The 18204-nt window shown below is 41.1% G+C and overlaps 1 protein-coding gene across 3 annotated transcripts in view; it reads right to left on the reverse strand.

The window, feature by feature from the left end:
• The window catches only part of plxnb1a (plexin b1a), a 70090-nt gene that overhangs the window by 16042 nt on the left and 35844 nt on the right, over positions 1 to 18204 (reverse strand). For 2 of the 3 annotated variants that reach the window (XM_013273741.3, XM_005454073.4), the window contains 17 exons: positions 14657 to 14785; positions 12649 to 12749; positions 12366 to 12498; positions 12036 to 12192; positions 11596 to 11704; positions 10977 to 11085; positions 9913 to 10641; positions 7753 to 7851; positions 7436 to 7558; positions 6986 to 7079; positions 6680 to 6849; positions 4849 to 5000; positions 4659 to 4764; positions 2032 to 2168; positions 1777 to 1950; positions 868 to 1102; positions 518 to 760 (listed from right to left, as the gene is read on the reverse strand). In XM_013273741.3, coding sequence (XP_013129195.1) covers positions 518 to 760; positions 868 to 1102; positions 1777 to 1950; positions 2032 to 2168; positions 4659 to 4764; positions 4849 to 5000; positions 6680 to 6849; positions 6986 to 7079; positions 7436 to 7558; positions 7753 to 7851; positions 9913 to 10641; positions 10977 to 11085; positions 11596 to 11704; positions 12036 to 12192; positions 12366 to 12498; positions 12649 to 12749; positions 14657 to 14785 — 3000 coding nt within the window. The remainder of the gene's footprint in view (positions 1 to 517; positions 761 to 867; positions 1103 to 1776; positions 1951 to 2031; positions 2169 to 4658; positions 4765 to 4848; positions 5001 to 6679; positions 6850 to 6985; positions 7080 to 7435; positions 7559 to 7752; positions 7852 to 9912; positions 10642 to 10976; positions 11086 to 11595; positions 11705 to 12035; positions 12193 to 12365; positions 12499 to 12648; positions 12750 to 14656; positions 14786 to 18204) is intronic. The other variant, XM_025901692.1, reaches the window with a different exon arrangement.

Below are 18204 nucleotides of genomic sequence, written 5' to 3' on the forward strand. Positions count from 1 at the left end.
TATTGTGCCCACAAGGAGGCAATGTATGCATACAGCATATGGCCTGAGTGCGACTTGAGAATGACTCCAGGCCACATGAAATAGAAAACACATTATCTGCATTACTTTGTCAATCACGATGATCATTTTTATGAATATTTGTATATAATATATGTGCAATTATTAAATGTGGGATTTATATGGGTGTTATCCAATTTCCTTTCCATATTTGGAGCATTCAGACAGCTATTATCATGCCTGCAGTGCAGTGTACTTCCAGGTTGCTTCTCTCAGTTAGGAACCTTACTAAAGAAACTGACTGTTAAAACTTACCACACTGCTGAAAGTAGTACAGAAACAGGAAATGACAGACCTGTCACCAGAGAGTTTTGTCCATCTAACCACAACAACTACTACAATTCATTGTTGGTGTTTTATTTTATTTTATTTTATTAAACTGACATCAACAACACTGTGAGACTGTTTGTTTAACACAGTCTTGAGCAGAAACAAAGTGGTGCCAGTTCCTGTAACTCACCTCGACAGAGATGATGCTGCCGGGTTTGTGATGGTACGGCTTGCTGGGATCATTCCGGTTCAGCTTGTAGAGCGTGGGGTTGAGCTCATATCTGAAGGCTTCCTTACCCACGGTGTTGAAGTCAAAATGAAGGCTGTCCAACAGGAAGTGAACTTTGACCCTTGCATTAATGGCCTCTGGGCCCACGGCTGGGGTCGGGCACAAGATGAGGGAGGAGCTGTTCACCGTGCAGCGAGACTCGTACTGGAAGAGAGCACGGGGGAAGTGAAAAAGAAGATAATCCTTGGATGCATATTTTAAATAAAATCAGTACAGCAAATAATCTTTTCTGTACAATCCCATGAAGACACCTGTTTGACATGGCAGAGCGTCCCCTCAGGGCAGTCCGCCTCTGGAACAATCCTCCTCCATCTCTTCAAAGGACCCTGGTGATCCCGTCCTCGGTTAAGGCTTCCTTCTTTCTTCTTAACCACACTTCTCCGCCTCCTGGGAGGGAGAGTATCACGAGGACTGAGGGTAACCCTCATTTTTGGCTCTTGGACCACATCCAGGTTCTGACCAGAAACTGTAATGATTCTGCCTCCACTGTGGGGGAAAGCAGCAGGAGAGAAAATGAGTTCAGTGGATTTGTGTTAATTTAATAAGTCTGTCGTCACTTTTACTCAATACTGCAATATTTAATACTGAATTGCTTAATACCTTACACATGCATGGATACAAGTGTAATTTAAGGGGCTAACCCAGCCTGGGGTGAGCCTACCCCAGCTCTCATTGGGTGAGAGGAGCGGCAGACCACACCCCGGCCGCACTGACCGTCCATTACAGGGTTAACACAGAGTTACAGTCCTCTACTCACAATCATATTCACACCTAAAGCCAGTTTAGAATCACTAAAATCCCTAACATGTGGGAGGAGAACCCATGCAGGCACAGGGAGCACATGCAGAAAGGCCCCGACCGGCCAGCAGATTGGAAGTACGGACATTGTTGCTGTGACGTGACTGCGTTAATCTTGGATCGGGGTCTGTTTTATAAACCGTGTGTGTCCCTTTTCTATAGCTTTCTATAGGTTTGTTTCAAAAAACACTTTAGTTTCAGAGTCTAAAGAGAAACTAATCTTTTTAAACTCACCAAATAGATAATATGGATGATGAACCATTTTATTGGTGATTCAGTAAAATTGATTTTATAATATTAAAAGCATTTTACTTGACTTCATTACTGGACTAGATGTATACAATTATATTACAGTAACGCACCTAAGAAAGCTTTTGGACGGAGCAGCCTTGGTGATGTTTGGGTTGGGGGTGTAATGATACACCGAGCCCTTCAGGTGGCGCTCTGCACCACCAAACCGCACAGTGATGCCATGTTCTCCCGTCCTGTTGCTGCCTCGGGTCAGACAGCTGATGTGATCCTTCTGGATGTCGCGCCTGAGAAGAGGAACGTCTTTTAGATTTTAACCCATAATCAAATCCAGCAGCGTGAACAGCATTTATTCTGGAAGTGCTTACACATCACACGGTATTCCTCCAATTAGGACGCTGACTTCGTTCGTGTGTCCCGTCCTCAGTGCTTGGCCTGTGATGGTGAGAGAGGAGCCGCCTGCTTTGGGCCCTCTGTGAGGGAAGATGCTGCTTAGCACGGGATTCTGGAGAGAGAAGAGAGATAAAGCATGAGACGCAAAGAATAAAAGTGTAATCGATAACTCGATACTGAGATGAAGATTTATAGGGAAGATAAAAAGAAAGGCCAGGGCATTGTGGGAAACACTGGTAGTCTGCCTGACGGCCGTTGAGGGTAGCAATTCATTTGCTTGTCATTTGCAAAGATGGTAGACTTAATTAAGTTTACCATCAGGGCTTCAGTCCTTCTTCTGCTATGTAAATAAGCAGATGCACTCCTACTGTATTGTATTGCAGTGCCTTTCTTGCATTTCAAACACACTTTGAGGCCTTATTAAGAAAATCCATGTGGGAGCTGAGGTTTCCGTAATTGGCCAGATTTCTGTTGTGAGAAAGCTTCTTTCTTCTCTCACAAACAGCAGCAGTTGTGGACGACTCTTCCTAATGCCGCACTCGAGTGCTGACACATCGCAGCCTCATCACTTTCTCCAAAAGAGGCGTTTTGAAAAATACCAGGGGACCCCCCGCTCCCGCCCCATCTCGGTCAGGTCTGGGTCCGTCTGCTTTGGTCCACACCCCAGGGCGATTAGCGTGTTCTTGCATGTGCAACTGGAGCAAACTCAGGGGGAATCACAGCAGAGTTCAAACTAAATAACTGCTGCCTGTGATCTGGGTGTGAAAATGCCCCTGAGATGGCCTGGTTTTGTTTGGTTTTTTTAAATGCTTGTTTAATTGCTTGTGATTGCAGCACTGTGCTGCAGCAGTTTCTGCAGATAAGAAGGGTGTGTATGGGCACATAAACATTTAACATCACGTATGAATATAACCCAGTTTTCCTCATAAGTGATCTTGGCAGCTAGATTTCTCCACAAAGAAAAGCAATGTCTTATATGCAGGCTGTGTGTGTGTGTGTGTGTGTGTGTGTGTGTGTGTGTGTGTGTGTGTGTGTGTGTGTGTGTGTGTGTGTGTGTGTGTGTAGGTGTGTGTGTGTTTAGCATTTCACCGTGTGTAACGCCTAAGTAACCCGACTTGTTTGAATTAAAGAACGTTGCTGGACTGCTATACCGTTACATCATTACATCAGTATGTAGTTACAGCTCTACTGCTATGAATAGAACTGTTACTGCTGTCTGCATCATTGCATCATTTTGATTATAACAGTTCATCCAGAAAGCTCACATTTAACTGACAGGTTAATGGTGCTTTTGTTGGCCTAGGACACACACAGGAAAAAGATTTTTGATCTCAAAATGTTAAAATAGAACAGAACAGAATTTAGGTGTTTGGCTTCTGAGCCAATCAATCAGAGGACCGTGGAAAAGAAAGACATTAGTGAGCGATGCATAAATATTCCCCCTTCCACTGAGGCCGAGGTGAATGATGAAGGTGATGGAGGGGTTGAAAGAGCAGGTACTGCAGGCATGTCAGAGAGAAAATCTGTAGATAGATAAAAACAGACTGCCAAATTGGGAGGTTACATGATGAAAGGTATGCGAGTGTGTGAGGAAGTGCAGCTGGAGGTGCCTGCCTGAGCTATCTATAAGGGCTTCACACTGTTGTTCATATACATTGACATCATGAGAATATGTAGACACATAAGTACAATACGTCAGGAAGGTGTACCTGCTGACTGATACGGTGCTTGAGCCACTATAAACCCAACAGTGGTTCTCAGGAAACAACTCCTTTTACTTTGGATCTTTATGCGCTTTGTTCAATTTGTTACTTTGTTAAATGCCATTTTAAGTATAAACTTTTAAAATGTTTCATTTTATTCAAAATTTTTAAGTGCATTATTTCTTTCCTTTTGACCCGTTTATGGTAGCTGGGTAATATGAATTTGGAGCCCTCTCTAGTGTGAACAGGCTTCTTTCTGAACAGTTTGGGCTTGACTCAATACTGCACAAGCAACTCTAAATAACCAAAATGGACACGAATCAAGATAAATGATAACAGAAAAAAATGTTCAATTTATTAAATACAGAACAAACAGGCTGCTGACTGAGCCAACCTCAGCCTCTTAATTGTGGACTTCATCCTTTGTTATTCTCGTAGCTTGTGACACATATCTTGCAAGGCCTTTCTCCTAAAATCTCTCTTTAGCATTGCCTTTGTTTGAATGTGTGTGCATACACACAACCTAATGTATTATTATGTTTCGTTTTGTTTTGTTCTCCTTTTGTCCCTCTTTTGCAAATGCTGGCTTTTGGACTAAACAATTCAATTGAATTTTATTTATACAGCGCCAAATCACAACAACAGTCGCCTCAAGGCGCTTTATGTTGTAAGGTAGACCCTACAATAATACATACAGAGAAAAAAAACAATTATCATATGACCCCCTATGAGCAAGCACTTTGACGACAGTGAGAAGGAAAAACTCCCTTTCATAAGGAAGAAACCTGCCGCGTCCGGTTGGGGTGAAAGAAGGAAGACAGGAAAAACAGAGCTGTACACACACATACTTCAATCATTTTAATGTTTAATGTGAAAACACTGATGGCTGCTTAATTTACCTGGAAGCTGAACCTGTGAGCTGACAGCCCGAGTCCTCCTCCCCTCACTGTGACTGAGGCCTGGCCACTCTCCTCCCGTCCACTGCTTGTAGTTTCACATACTATCCTACACAACACAGTCACAGAACTGTCACAAAGGGAGTATGGTACATAAGAGAACTGTGTACACACAGGTGTGCCCCTGACTTGCCTTGAGGAGACTTCATATCTGCTGTGGATCACATTGCAAGGAACACCTGCTACTGTGACTGAGCCCTGGATGTCTTCGGCTCTCTGACCGAGGTTGGAGCCTGAAATGGTCACCACTGTCCCTCCCTCGACGGGACCGGATTCTGGGTCCAGCTGAAACACAAGAACAAAGTGAATATTGTGTGTGATCCAAACTGATATGTCTCAGTGGCCAAGATAGGAGGACAGAAATGAGGGACCAGCGGGGACATAAGGATGTTCTCATGGTTCAATATGATTGACGCATATGTACTGGTTCTTCAGCTGGAGTTACTGTCATTTACTTCATCTGATTAGCTCACAGTGAAACCCTGAGCATAGAAAAGGAACTAATGTCACCATAAAGCAAAACAGAGTAACAAAGTAATGAATTAAAACTTCTTTTTTTTTTTTTTTTTTTATCTCCTTGCAGTCTTTTGTTATTTCCTGAAGCAAGAATTGTTGCTGCGGGTGGCAGGGCAAAGATAGGGGAAACACTGGCTCTAAACTTTACCAGAAGAGCCAGCATGAACTGTGTCAACAGCAGAAGGTGAGCACGCACAGATTCGCATCAGCAACATAACAACAGCAATAAAGTGGGGCTCATCAGACTGTTGGATATATGTGGTGGTGGGGGGTTAACGTCAGTTGTTATCTTGTACATTATTTTGAATCCAAATGGAAGAAATGAAATGATGAGGGTTTGGAGTCTGCTTTAATGCACAGGTGTTGTGAGCAAGCACCTCTCAAGATACTGCGAGGAACGTAGATATTTGCCTTTAATGGCATAAAATGATAAGATTATGACACAGTAAATTAGTTTCTCTAGGCATCTGCTGAAGGTGGACATTATCTGTGTGCTCACCTTAAATCTGATTTCAACTTTGATTTTATGATAAAAAATCAAAACATATGAGACACATGTTATTATTCCCCCTCAACAAATCACAATCTTTCAGTAGTGGAGGGGTTTGCATTTCCGTGTGATCCTGGGAGCCATTGTTTCTGGGGCATTAGCCACTGGTATGGTCTCCCACTGGCAAAACGAGCGATTCGGAAAACACAAATGAAGAGGAAGATTTGCAGCTCAACCACCTTGCCCGGAAGCAAGGAAATGGGAACCTGTCCTGGAACCCAGCTTGGAAAGGGGAACTTGAAAGCAAGTGTCTGCTGATCAGGCCTGTGTCCAATCAGGCATGCTTGAAAATATAACATGGATCAGGCACCTTCCACATCAGATGGAGGTCCATATATAAGTCGTATTTCATGGTCATGAAATATGGGTAATGACTGAAAGAGTGCGGCTGTGAATACAAGCAGATAAAATGAGATCCAATGGGCTCAGCCTTAGAGGTAGGGTGAGGAGTTGGAGTAGAGCCATTGCTCCTGCATATCGAAAGCAGCCAGTTTGGGTGGTTTCAGCATCTGGTTTGCATGCCTCCTGGGAGCCTCCTTTGGAGTTTTTTTTAGGGATCAGATCACGTGAAAGGAGACACTATACATGAGAGTATATATGAGAGATTATATGTAGTCTAGTCTGGGAACTGTGTCCATAGAACAGTTCATTCTAAGCTCCCCCAGGAAGAACTAGAAAGTGTGGCTGGAAGAGAGTCTAAAATAGCCTGGTTAGCCTGCTGCCATCACAATCCAGCCTCAGATAAGTAGAAAACAATGAATGGACATTGTTATAGTTTTATGTTATATGAGAGTTAACAAAGCCCCATGTGTGACGAAAGACTTTTTGTTTTTACCTTCCCCCCTACTTTCTTACTGAAAGTGAGTAAAGTGTTGGAAAGAAGGTAGAAATATCTTACAAAGTGGATGACTGGTGCCGGGCAGGTGTGCTTGATCTCATCGGTGCAGGAGTCTTTGTACACACAGCGAGAACTGCTGGCCCCACCACACCAAACGCAGCCATACTTGGGGTCAGCTGTGCGACACCGGCTGCAGTCTGACCGCCCCACCGAACAATTGAACAGAGTCACTGAAGCAAGAGAGGGTATAAAGTAAACAGAGAGCACTATAGTAGTAAATATGAAATGAATGCACTATACTCAAAACTACTGTATTCTAAACAACAATTGTCTATACTGCAACTACGCACAGCTATGCAAACCCACCATACAGATCCTCAGCGCTGTCAATGACGAAGTTGTTTTTTCTCCTCACATTGATTGTGGTCGGGTATTCCTCCAGCGACACCGAGTACACATACTGAAACAAGACAAGCAGTCAAAAAGAATAATGTGTACAAGCTCGTGTGATGCAAACCATGTCTACAGCTGTTACAGCGTACGTCCAGTTATCGGGTTCAGAGCTAATGAAGCTCACTGATGTAAAAACAGGCTTCGCTCAGCACATGTCCCTTGTTTATTTGTATAACATAGGACTAGTTGTGATGTTGGCTGTGCTGAACAGGTTATCATTAATAAATAAGTATTTATAAATCATCATTTAAAGGCAGCTTTTTACTGAAACTGGTGTACAAACACACACAGGCCGTTTACTCAATTACACTGAGACAGACAATCAGAGTAGTTATCAGTCTTTCAGACTTGCAGTAATCTGACCTGATGCGGTTGGCAGGTGATAAAGAAGACTGATGGCTTTGCAGTATCCGGCTGCACTGAGGCATCCACTACCACCGACTTATTCTCAATCTCCAGTACACACTCGTAGTTTAAATCTTCATCCTGAATGTACAGAGTGGACCCACAAAAAAGTTCACTGACAAATACATTCCAAAATAAACACATCATTAACTTATCTGTCCTGGTATCAACACAAAAGAGTTTCTAAAAGTGTTTTTGACTGACAACGTGAAACAAATCTCAATTTTAAAATATGTAACAGAGAATATATGTTGAGATTTAAGGACGAGACAAACCTGAAACAGGTTTAGGTATTGTCCCACCAGAGTGATCTTCCGCTCCACATTGACAGGGAGAAGAGGAGAATCCTGAACTTTCTCCACACACGGGCATTCCTGAGGACACGGTAAAATCATTTACACATACAGACAATACAGCCATTGCACGTGCATCCTGCCCTCAACTTTTAATATCACGCAGGCACCTGCTCATTTCTTTTTTCTTTCACTGAACATCTATAAGAACTAAAATCTTCAGGGTTAATAAACCCTAATAAATCCTCCAGCTCTTGACATTTTTTTTTTGTTTGTTTGTTTTTTAAAAGGTCATATTTTTAACTCTGATTTGGACAAATTTAATATAGACAATGGGCAAAAGGTAGTATGGGACAAGCCACATTCTACTTCCACCCACCAAACTAAGAACGACCCCACTAAACTGTCCATTTAAAAAATAAGATGGTGCCCTTACTATAGATAATGATGTGTATTATGTTTAAGAATTTTTCTGTTCATCTTTGAAATACAAGCTGTCAAAGAAAAGTAAATCCCATAAAAAAACCTTTGCTATACTTGAAAAAATGCAAACAAAATGTAAAACTAAGAGAAACAAAAAGACGATAACCAACACAAAGACATGTCCCACAATGAAGCATAAGATGTATGAGTAAAGCACAGGGAGGGACGCTTAGCTTGTAGCACTGTAATATCATGCTAGTGCTCAACAGGTTAACAGCTATGATATGATGATAGACAATCCACTGAACCTCAAAAAAATTCCAGTAATGTCAGTCATTGCTGGTTTGGCACCTTTTGCAGACCATCTAGAGTAAAGCTTTAAACTTAAACTCGGGGTGGCTGCAGCTCATGTGGTAGCGCAGGTCACCTACTAACTGGAAGGTTGGTAGTTCGATCCTAGTCTGTTAGGAAGAACTTAGAAAAAAGTGCGAATGGGTGAATGCACAAGTTGTGTAAAGCACTTTGAGTGCTCAAGATAGAGTATATAAGAACTAGTCAATTTGCTTAGCTAGCCTTATTAAAGCGTATTTTTGGAAGATGCGATTTGAGTTTTTTGTATTCATTTATTTATTTATTTTTTAAATCAAATGAGAGATTTGACAAGCTTCTGTTAAATATGAAGGTATAACTAGAAGAATGTTAGCACGAAGACTGGAAACAGGATAAACAGCTAGTCTGGCACTCAGATTAGCCCGTTAAGGTACTGCTGTACTTAACAGTGGTTAAGATGTGCTGAGAAATGTATTTCTCATGTGTGTACATAACTACGCGTACCCTTATTATCTAGGATTTTTTTTTAAAAGTCAATGCAAAAGTGACAAAAACTGCAATTCCTGGAGTAGCCACTAGAAGCCAGCTATAAAACAAGTTAATCCTTCTTGACCCTTAAAACTCATCTTAGAATAACAAACTATTAAACAGCAAGTATACAGCCTGCTACAAAGATAGACAGACAGTTTCCACCTTTGTAATGACTATAGCGTGGGCTTTTCCTTGTATAAGTTGTCCGTATAAGGCTTTAGGTTTTATGTGTGTTGACACTGCTATGGCCACAACTGCTCTTATCTGAGTCACTGAATGAAACCTCTTCAACATGTTTATGTTTATTTTCTAACATTTTAATACAATTATCAGACAATTAATTATAGCTTACTGGGTCACAGACCAAGACATTTGTGCTGCGGTTTTAGTAAATGAACTTTTTGTGCTAAGGGAGTCTGTTAATCAGCACTAATCATCAGCGTTGTACCTGTACACACACACGCGCGCACACACACGCGCGCACACACACGCGCACACACACGCGCGCGCACACACACACACACACACACACACACACACACACCCCTTTCTAACTAAGCTAGCTACAGTTGGCTGACAGCTCTTTTCTCAAAATCTTCTGGTGGTAGCAAAAATGCTAATATTGAGGCTTTAATAGCCAGAAATCAGTGAGTACGAGTAACTTAAGCTGTTTTCCATCTGTCTGTTCAGCTAAGCTAAGCAAACTGACAGATACCTGTAGCTTCACAGTGCATGGCACTGATCTTTTTCACCCGTCAACAGGAGACAAATAAGTATATTCCCCTAAACGTATATTGATTAGAGTGGTTCCTTTCGGTGACTTGTGACAGTAGTTCTTTTTCGGGCTTTGGCACTCACCAGAAAATAAGAGTCAATTGCAGAATCAGATTGGGAGTTCTCTCCAGAATCAAAGCTGAGGTCAATAGCTGTTTCAGGTGATTGAGTCAATACAAATGTAGGAATGACAGATGAACTTGTTGAGACCACCTCACTCTCTGGGTTCGTCGACCTGTTCAGCCACAGGGGTGAATCGTTCTCTTCAGTTTTGGCCGGAAGAACAGCTTCTTTGGAATCTCTAGGGTCTGCTAAAAGGGTGACTTCGCTGGAAGCGCTTGTGCTCATTTCAGAGGACGATCCACCAGATGGTTCAAAAGAATGAGAGTCTATGTGGTGACTAGTGCTGCTGGGTAATGTAGTGACTGTGTGTCTTTGTGTGATATTTAAGCTATCAGTGAGCCGATCCTTTGAAAAACCTCTGGTTGGTCCATCAGTACCCTTTGTTGTTCTTCCCACATGGGAGAAGCCTATGGTGGTGACCTCAGTGTGCTCCGTGGTGCCCCGGGTGGAGGTCCTGACAGAGGGAGAAGTTGTTGGGAGGCCAAAAGGTGTGATGGATTCAGCATTGGGGGTTGTTGGTGGCATTACTTTGATTGTAGTGGTGGGGACAGCTGTAGTGGTGGGAACGGATGTCTCTGTGGGTGGTGGCTGTGTTGTTGCAGTAGTTGATGTTGTAGCAGTCGGGACAGTAGGAAGTGGAGGGGTCAGTTTTCTGCTGGGTGTTGGTGTGGTGGGGGTTGGAGGTTTGAACTTGACGATGAGGAAACACAAGTGAATAAGCAAAGGGGGGAGGGGGAGGAGAAGGGAAAAGAAGCATGGGGAAGACAAATTAGGATAAAAACAGAAGGTGAAAGCAAAAAACATTAAGGAGTAACTTATGAGTGACATAAAAACATTCATGGTAAAACAAAAAATAGAACAGGGACAGTAAATAAAAAAATAAACAGAACTACAACAAACAACAGAAAATGCATGCAAAAATTGGTATGTGTGGTGCGAAAAGCAGCATGATAAATGCTCATCCCCCTTATAGAATCTATATACACAGCACAGTTAAAAGCCCTCTGTGTGTCGTGCAGACTCACATTTTGGTTGTAGATAGTCACTCCTTCGGTACAGACGTGTTTATGTGTGCAGACATGCTGGTGGATACACCAGTTACACCCCCAACGACTGCTGATACACCCTTGGCATCTGGGAGAGAACACAGCAATGTTAAAAAAACATGATCGCAATCTCTGAAAAGGCTGTTATGACAACAATCAGACTCTTTCAGACGACCCGATGCTACATTACACTTACTATACAAACAATCATTGTTACTGAAACATATAAAAATTATTATGAATTTTTCCAAGCAATTCCTATGGAAATATCGGGTTAGGGCTACTTCTGTGACCATGCAGACTTCACAGAAAAATTTCTGTTACAATGCACCAACCAAACAAGTGGCCCAGGTGGTGGACTTCATAGAATTATACCAGGAATAGCTACTTAGCCATGGTGTGTCCAGTTGTCCATGTCCGTATCCACAACAGGGTTAATTAAGCCAAAGTGCTAACAATTGAGACTCAGACACCTAATGTGCAAACAGTGCAGTAACAAGCTGGAAACACCTTACTAGCATCTAATGCATTTCGCCAAATTAGATTTAATAATGTGAGTGTGTGTACGCATGTGTGTCTTGGGTAGAGAGGTACTCACGGCCTGCGTCCAGACAGCTGCTGCACCAGGCTGCAGTTGTAGAAGGTGAATTCTGTCTCTGCTACCGTGACATTTATGAAGCGCAGCGATAGGGTAACCATTACAAACTCTGCAACAAGTAAGCCAAGACACGTTAGCTTCAAGTTGACTGATCAATAAATCAAAAATGTGCACAGTAACTACATACAAATTCTCAGTGAGCGACTGGAGGAGGATGGAGTGCACATCTATTGACACTATTTGAGGGCAGCCTCAACTTTGCTTTTACAAAGAGAAAAGTAAGTAATATTTGTCATCTGACACTAGCTTTTGTTTGCACTATAGAAGGAAGTAGCTTTGACATTGCCACTTAGAAACAAATATATGCAAGTTGTGAATCAGTCCAAAAACACTCCAGCCACTGTATTTACATGAGTTACATGAGTGGATGCAACACCCACCATCTCCATGGCTAATGGGGGGCAGACTGCTGGCATCAGGGGTGGAGCATATTACACCAGCAGTAGTGAGCAAGGCCGGTGTTTCTGTATCCTGGAAGAAGCAAGAGTAGGCCTCGCCTTGTTTTAGACTGGGTAGGCCTTCTACTGACACGGTAATCTACATAGGAAAGGACAGTATGAAGAAAGAAAGGAGGGAAAGAGACAAAGAGGGCATTTGGTTAAAGTAAATGGTTACTTTTTAACTCTACCCACTGAGGGTTTAATTCAAGAACTGGAAAACAACAAAGTAATCTTGTGCTTCGATCTGCTGCCCCTTTCCCCCTGTATTACATCAGTTTCCTCTCCACGGCTGATATTGTAGAGGCTGAGGTGCTGGATACTGAGACACTGCTGTGTCTGGTTAAAACTCCACAACCAATGACCCTGCTCAGATCCTCGCTGGCACTCCCACCGCTGACCACAGCTGAGAAATGTTACATGTAAGAAAATCAGATAAGATCAGATAAGAGGATCATGGACACAATAAAGATGCATTCACATTTACTCCCCATGTCTTAAAGGAAAATTAAGATGATAATAACAATAATAATAATAATAATAATACATTTCTTACCGTCCCTCCAGGACACACCAGCCACAATAGGGGTCTCTGGCAGATAGACAGGACTGACAGTCTAAGTGATCCCCACATTCTGCCACTGGACGTTTCTCCACCTGAAATGAAGAGAGAAAGAGGAAGTAAGGCTAAACTACCGAGATGACTAAAGTAGATAACAGTGGCACTAATGTGTAACAGACTGCCATATCCTATGAAGTCTTTAAAAGCCTCTAAAAATAAGTAAGTACAGTGAACCAATCTTTTTTTATATAAAATCTTCAGCTTCAAATAAAGCAAAAATTGTTTATATGTGAACATGGATAATCATGAGTTAAGTCAATAATCTTGTGGTAAAATGTGAATGCTTTTTATAGGCATAAGGCTTTACAAAGACTTTAACTTGCATCAGAGTCCCTGGGAACTCATCTAACTGGCAACCACAATGTAATAACTTGGACTTGATATTTGCTTTATTGCATTACTGTGGCAAATACTGAAGAGGTTGTCTTTGACTTTTAATGTAATAATTGCTTTGCTTTAGTGAACATGGAAATAAAGACAAATTATGGCAAAATGACATAAAATAATTTCTAAAATATCTAATTATCTATACATGTAATCTCTAGCTAGCTAGTTTGAATGTTATACTCAATATTTATTTCAGCTTGTAATGACAGTTTTATTGTCTTTATTTTTTTTTTTTAAATTGATGTCAGACTAATAAAGATAGCCAAGTTGCTCATTACAAAATAAATCTGCCATACTTACCGACAAATACGAAGCGAGATATTTAATCTCTAGCTCTCTAATCTGAGCTTCAAATTTAACTATGTTTGTCTCAGTAACTATAATAACAGTGTCATGGCCCTTTATATTTCCTGTTTCTTCAAGCCAGACCAATATGAGTCTGGCTTGTAGTTAGCTCAGCTGACTAGCTAACAAATATTTACACTGGCTGCTCGCCTACAAACATCTACTGGACATTTAATTCAGTTCAATCAAATTCAGTTTTATTTATATAGCAACAAATCACAACAACAGCTGCCTCAAGGCGCTTTATATTGTAAGTTAATGTCCCTACAATAAGACAGCTAAACTTAATCTAACTAGATATTCAGGCACTAAAGATAGTATTACTTTTTATTACATTGACGCAAGGCTGATGCTGTCCTGTGTGTTTTTATTTATGTACTTTTTTAACTTAATGCAGAAAAAGAAGCTTGGATTTAGGAACGCTAACGCTATCTTTGGCACACATTACTATGAAAAAGGAACTTTAGGAAGTAGGAGCTCTCCTATTTACATATTGTCTTTTATCCCTTTTATTGTTGGCATTGGCTAATCACATCATATTTTTTCTAACTACCAGAAACTGAACTTCACTTTTCACATGCAAGTATACCAGCAGTCTCGTGACAAATGCAATGTATATGAGGAAACTGGACTTGCCTCAGATGTGTATGCTAAACGTAACTTGATCTGCTGCGCTACATTCAGGTGCTCCGTGGTCTCGGACTGACACAATCAATTTTGTGTATAGACTTGCAGTTTCCCCAAGTCCATTTATCAGCATCTATAGCTACCCACACACACTCTGTAGGGAGTGTGCCAACACAATGGAGGCCACTTTCTCTGATCAATACCATTGTTAAAAGTGACCTTACACCTCCTGCAGACTGTTGTACAACTCACAGTGGGGTTAGTGACCTTTGACCTCAACAGCCAGCTGGTCTCTGTGTTTTCTTTTACTCTTTGGCTTATATTCTTTTATCCTCTTTTATTAGTGAGAGGGAAACAGCTTGAGGAAGAAGCAAAGCCTGAAAAACTCTGACAAACAATAAATAGTGTTGACGATGGATTACAATCCATGTTCAGTCTCGTGTATGGAGACATCTGGTTGAGTGGTTGAATGAGGATACTCAGCCAAAAAAAAAAACAAACCCTGCAGCTGTTGAATATTTGGACTGAAAATATGTTAAACCTAAAACTATCCTAAAGTGTTTATAGTTCATTGTAAACTTACCGTGGTTTTGGTCATGATGTAGATATGTCCTCCATTCTGATCCAGCAAAAGGTCACTGTTAATGGGAGAGTTGGGGTGGATCGTTGTGTTCTCGTATACCTCCACCGTGCCATCTCGGCCAAGATAAACCTGGACGTTTATAGCAGAAAAGCACAAGACATAGAATTCGTGGTATACATGACGTAGCAAATATCAGTCCAACTTGCTTTTGAATTTCCAGGACAGAAAGGATGAGCATGATCTATTCCCCTCACTGCAGGACTAAACTGAGACAGGGAAAAAAATAAAAGACAAAACGAATACCTTCTTCAGCTTACAACTCAAACACAAATCAAATCAGACTTGCAAAGGATCGCAGCAGAAGTGGGCATGAATGTGATTATCACACAGTCAAATCTAATATGAAGCACAGGAAGACACCTCTGGCTTAAGCAATTCCCAGGCATTCAAACTCTCATGTTACTTCATGTTAATGAGATCACTGTGGACAGAATGGAGAATCAGTTATCCCATTAAGAGGATGCACTCAACACATAATGGCATGGGAAGCTGCTTTGTAATGCTCTGTGACTTTGGAACATTAAAGAGATGTGTCCACCATAGAAACTTTTTTTTAAGCTGAAAATGGCAGGCCATCTTCTGGAAACAGCTAGCTAGGAGCAACAACCTGACTCTAGCCTGCTGCTCCTTAACGGTAAACCAATGTTTAATTAAATGTTTCTCCATTATTTGTCATTTTACTATTGCTGGGATTAAAAAAACTCACTTCTTCCAGGATAGCGACCAACAACATCCCGTTTTGACTTTTATTTTGAAACTTCTGACATAAACCAATTCAGACAGGCAGGAACACCACTGCTCTTCCACTTGCTCATTCAAAACAAGGAAGTTAATCATCAAGACATCCAGGTGGTGGCTTGTATCTCCACCACGCTAATGCTTCTTTAAGGTATTAAGTGGCAATTATCAGGCCTGAAAAACAAAGCCAATACTGAATTGGCCAGAGCAGCATCTAATGCACACTGAAGGCTGTCTCTAAAAGCAAGTCAATCTCCAAAGAGCTTCATGTTAAAATATCCAACATCCATTTTTAAAGTGTCTGTACCTAATTTTCCCCCTTCGTGACACCAATAAGGGAGATGTTTTTTGTAATCACTTACCCATTTGTTAATACTTAGAATTAGGGATGTGTAGCCAACACCTGTCTGATGGGACTCATCTCAGCTGTTTCGTTCACTGAACTGGACCTTTTGACCGTGTTTGTGGTGGATCGTTATTAATGGAATTATCTGACAAATATCATGGCCTTCTGTGTGGTGCAGCCTTTCCAAGATGCTCTGGCTCCACTTTAGTGAAATTCTAGTCTTTTAGCACCAATTAATAGGTGTCTGTGGCTGTCTATTGCAGTAGACAGCTGTAGACAGCCCTCAACAAAAATACGTTCACTTGTGGCTCTAAAAACCCAGCCAGCAAAGAAATCACAAACACTGTTTCTTAAAAATGTCATTATTCATTCAGAATTATTCATCCACTAGTCCCATCATCTTTATAACATAATTTGTACAATGAGTCCTGTCCTAATTCTGTGACAAGTTTTCATACCCTGAGACTGTTATTTACTAATTCAGCAACAAAATCCTTAAACATTTCTGAAAAGAGACTATAAGCCAAATTAAGCACCAACTCCCAACAGAACTTTAAAAATTCTGAATCTACAGTCATGGGAAAAAATGTACCCACTCTTCACACACTTATAACTTAATAACAGACAAGTCTTAAATTTCTTAAAGAGATTTCACCTCTCACCTAAGGCTTCTTCAGGGTTGTTCATTTAATTTTAAGTCCATTGACCTTTTTTCCAGGCTCCTTAGACAATCTGATTGGACAACCACACATTTCATTATTCATTATTAAAAAAAAATAAGCCAAAGTGCAAAAGTGTTGTTTGACAACCTAAGCACACCTTTACTGCTTCTATAGGAAATAAGAGGGTAGGTAGCAGGCAGGTGCTCCTAATCAAATGCACATTAATGAATCATTAGCAAGTGTGAGCATCTCTATAAAAGCAGAGGTTTCAGCAGTTTGCTGGTGTGAAGTATTCAGATGTGTGTGGGTAACACACTGCCAAGGAGAAAAGACATCGACGATGATCTTAGAGAAGCAATTGTTGCTCCCATCAATGTGGAAAGGGTCATAAGGTCATTTACAGACAATTTAGAGTCCCTCATTCTTCATTTAGACACCTGCCATTCTTCACTGGAGAGCACATTACAGCAAACTCATCCCAAGGTCAGATTGTTCATTGCTCAGGCAAACTGCAAGGAGCCAAAGAGCTTCATCTCAGACTCTACAGGTAAATGTTGAAGTTCTTGACAGCATAATTAAAAAACTGAACAAATACGGCTTATTTGGAAGAGTTGCCGTGAGAAAGCGTCTTCTCTCTAAAAAGAACACGATAGCACAGCTTAGATTAGATTTGCAAAGTTGCAAAATTTATAAACAGAGTAAATATAATTACAATCTGCGTGGATGAAAAGAAGTACTGTATTTCCTGCACTCGAGTTCCCAATGTTCAGCATTCAGTGTGGTTTTTGTACCAGTTAAACAAGGAAGCAGTAAGATGGTCGTTGTTATGTTTTCCATTTTATGCTTCCATCCTTAATGCTCGTGTAAGCCAAACAACCTCCAGCTCTAGCTCCACAGTTAATGTACCAACGTAAGAGCGGTATCGATTGTTTCATGGAAACCTTGGTGTGAAAACAAATATGTGCAGTTAGGCAAATGCTGAAATGGTCTTTTAATTCCAACAAAGCAGCGCAGGTAAAGCCTGCTGACTACAACCACAAAAATCAAGTCAGTTACACCAGTTACAGACCATCAACATACTGCAGTATTACATTTAAAGTGGGTCACCAGTTGTCACCCTCTTTCCTCTGAAACACAAACACGCGCTCATATGGAGTCCCATATCTGGATGCTGTGGAATTTGTCCTGCTGTGATACGCTAATCCTGTTACAATAGCTTTTTTCAGATGACTACGTTGAGTGCAGCTTTGATCTGCTACCTAAAAGTACTAAGTCTGGCTCTGTGTCTCACTCTCTCTAGTTGACACAAGAACGCACACACACAAACAGAGCAAAACAGGTTGTGTTTGCAATCCTCTTATCTTGATCCCTTCATGTAACTATCACATCTATGCAGATGTTGTTCAGAAGGTAGAAGCGATCTCTTTTTTTGTTTTGTTTTGTACAGAAGAGCTAAAAACGTCGCTTAGACTTTGATAAAAAAATATGAGAACCAAATTAGAAATCTACTCTGGACAAAACTTTCCAACAAAAAAAATCCCAAAATAAGACCCTGTCTCCAACATGTTGCAGTGTGCAGAACAAAAAGCAAACCCATTAAGCGTGGGATCACAAAGGTATGCTAGCCTGTGTTTGTTGGAACACTGTGAATGCTGGAATGATGGGAATCTTCCAGGCCGGAGTCACACAGTGATGTAGAAGTATATGGGAACTCGCGTGGACTTGGATTAAATATCTTTGAA

The sequence above is a fragment of the Oreochromis niloticus genome, linkage group LG20 (genome assembly GCF_001858045.2).
Source record: "Oreochromis niloticus isolate F11D_XX linkage group LG20, O_niloticus_UMD_NMBU, whole genome shotgun sequence".
NCBI classification, from domain to species: Eukaryota; Metazoa; Chordata; class Actinopteri; order Cichliformes; family Cichlidae; genus Oreochromis; species Oreochromis niloticus.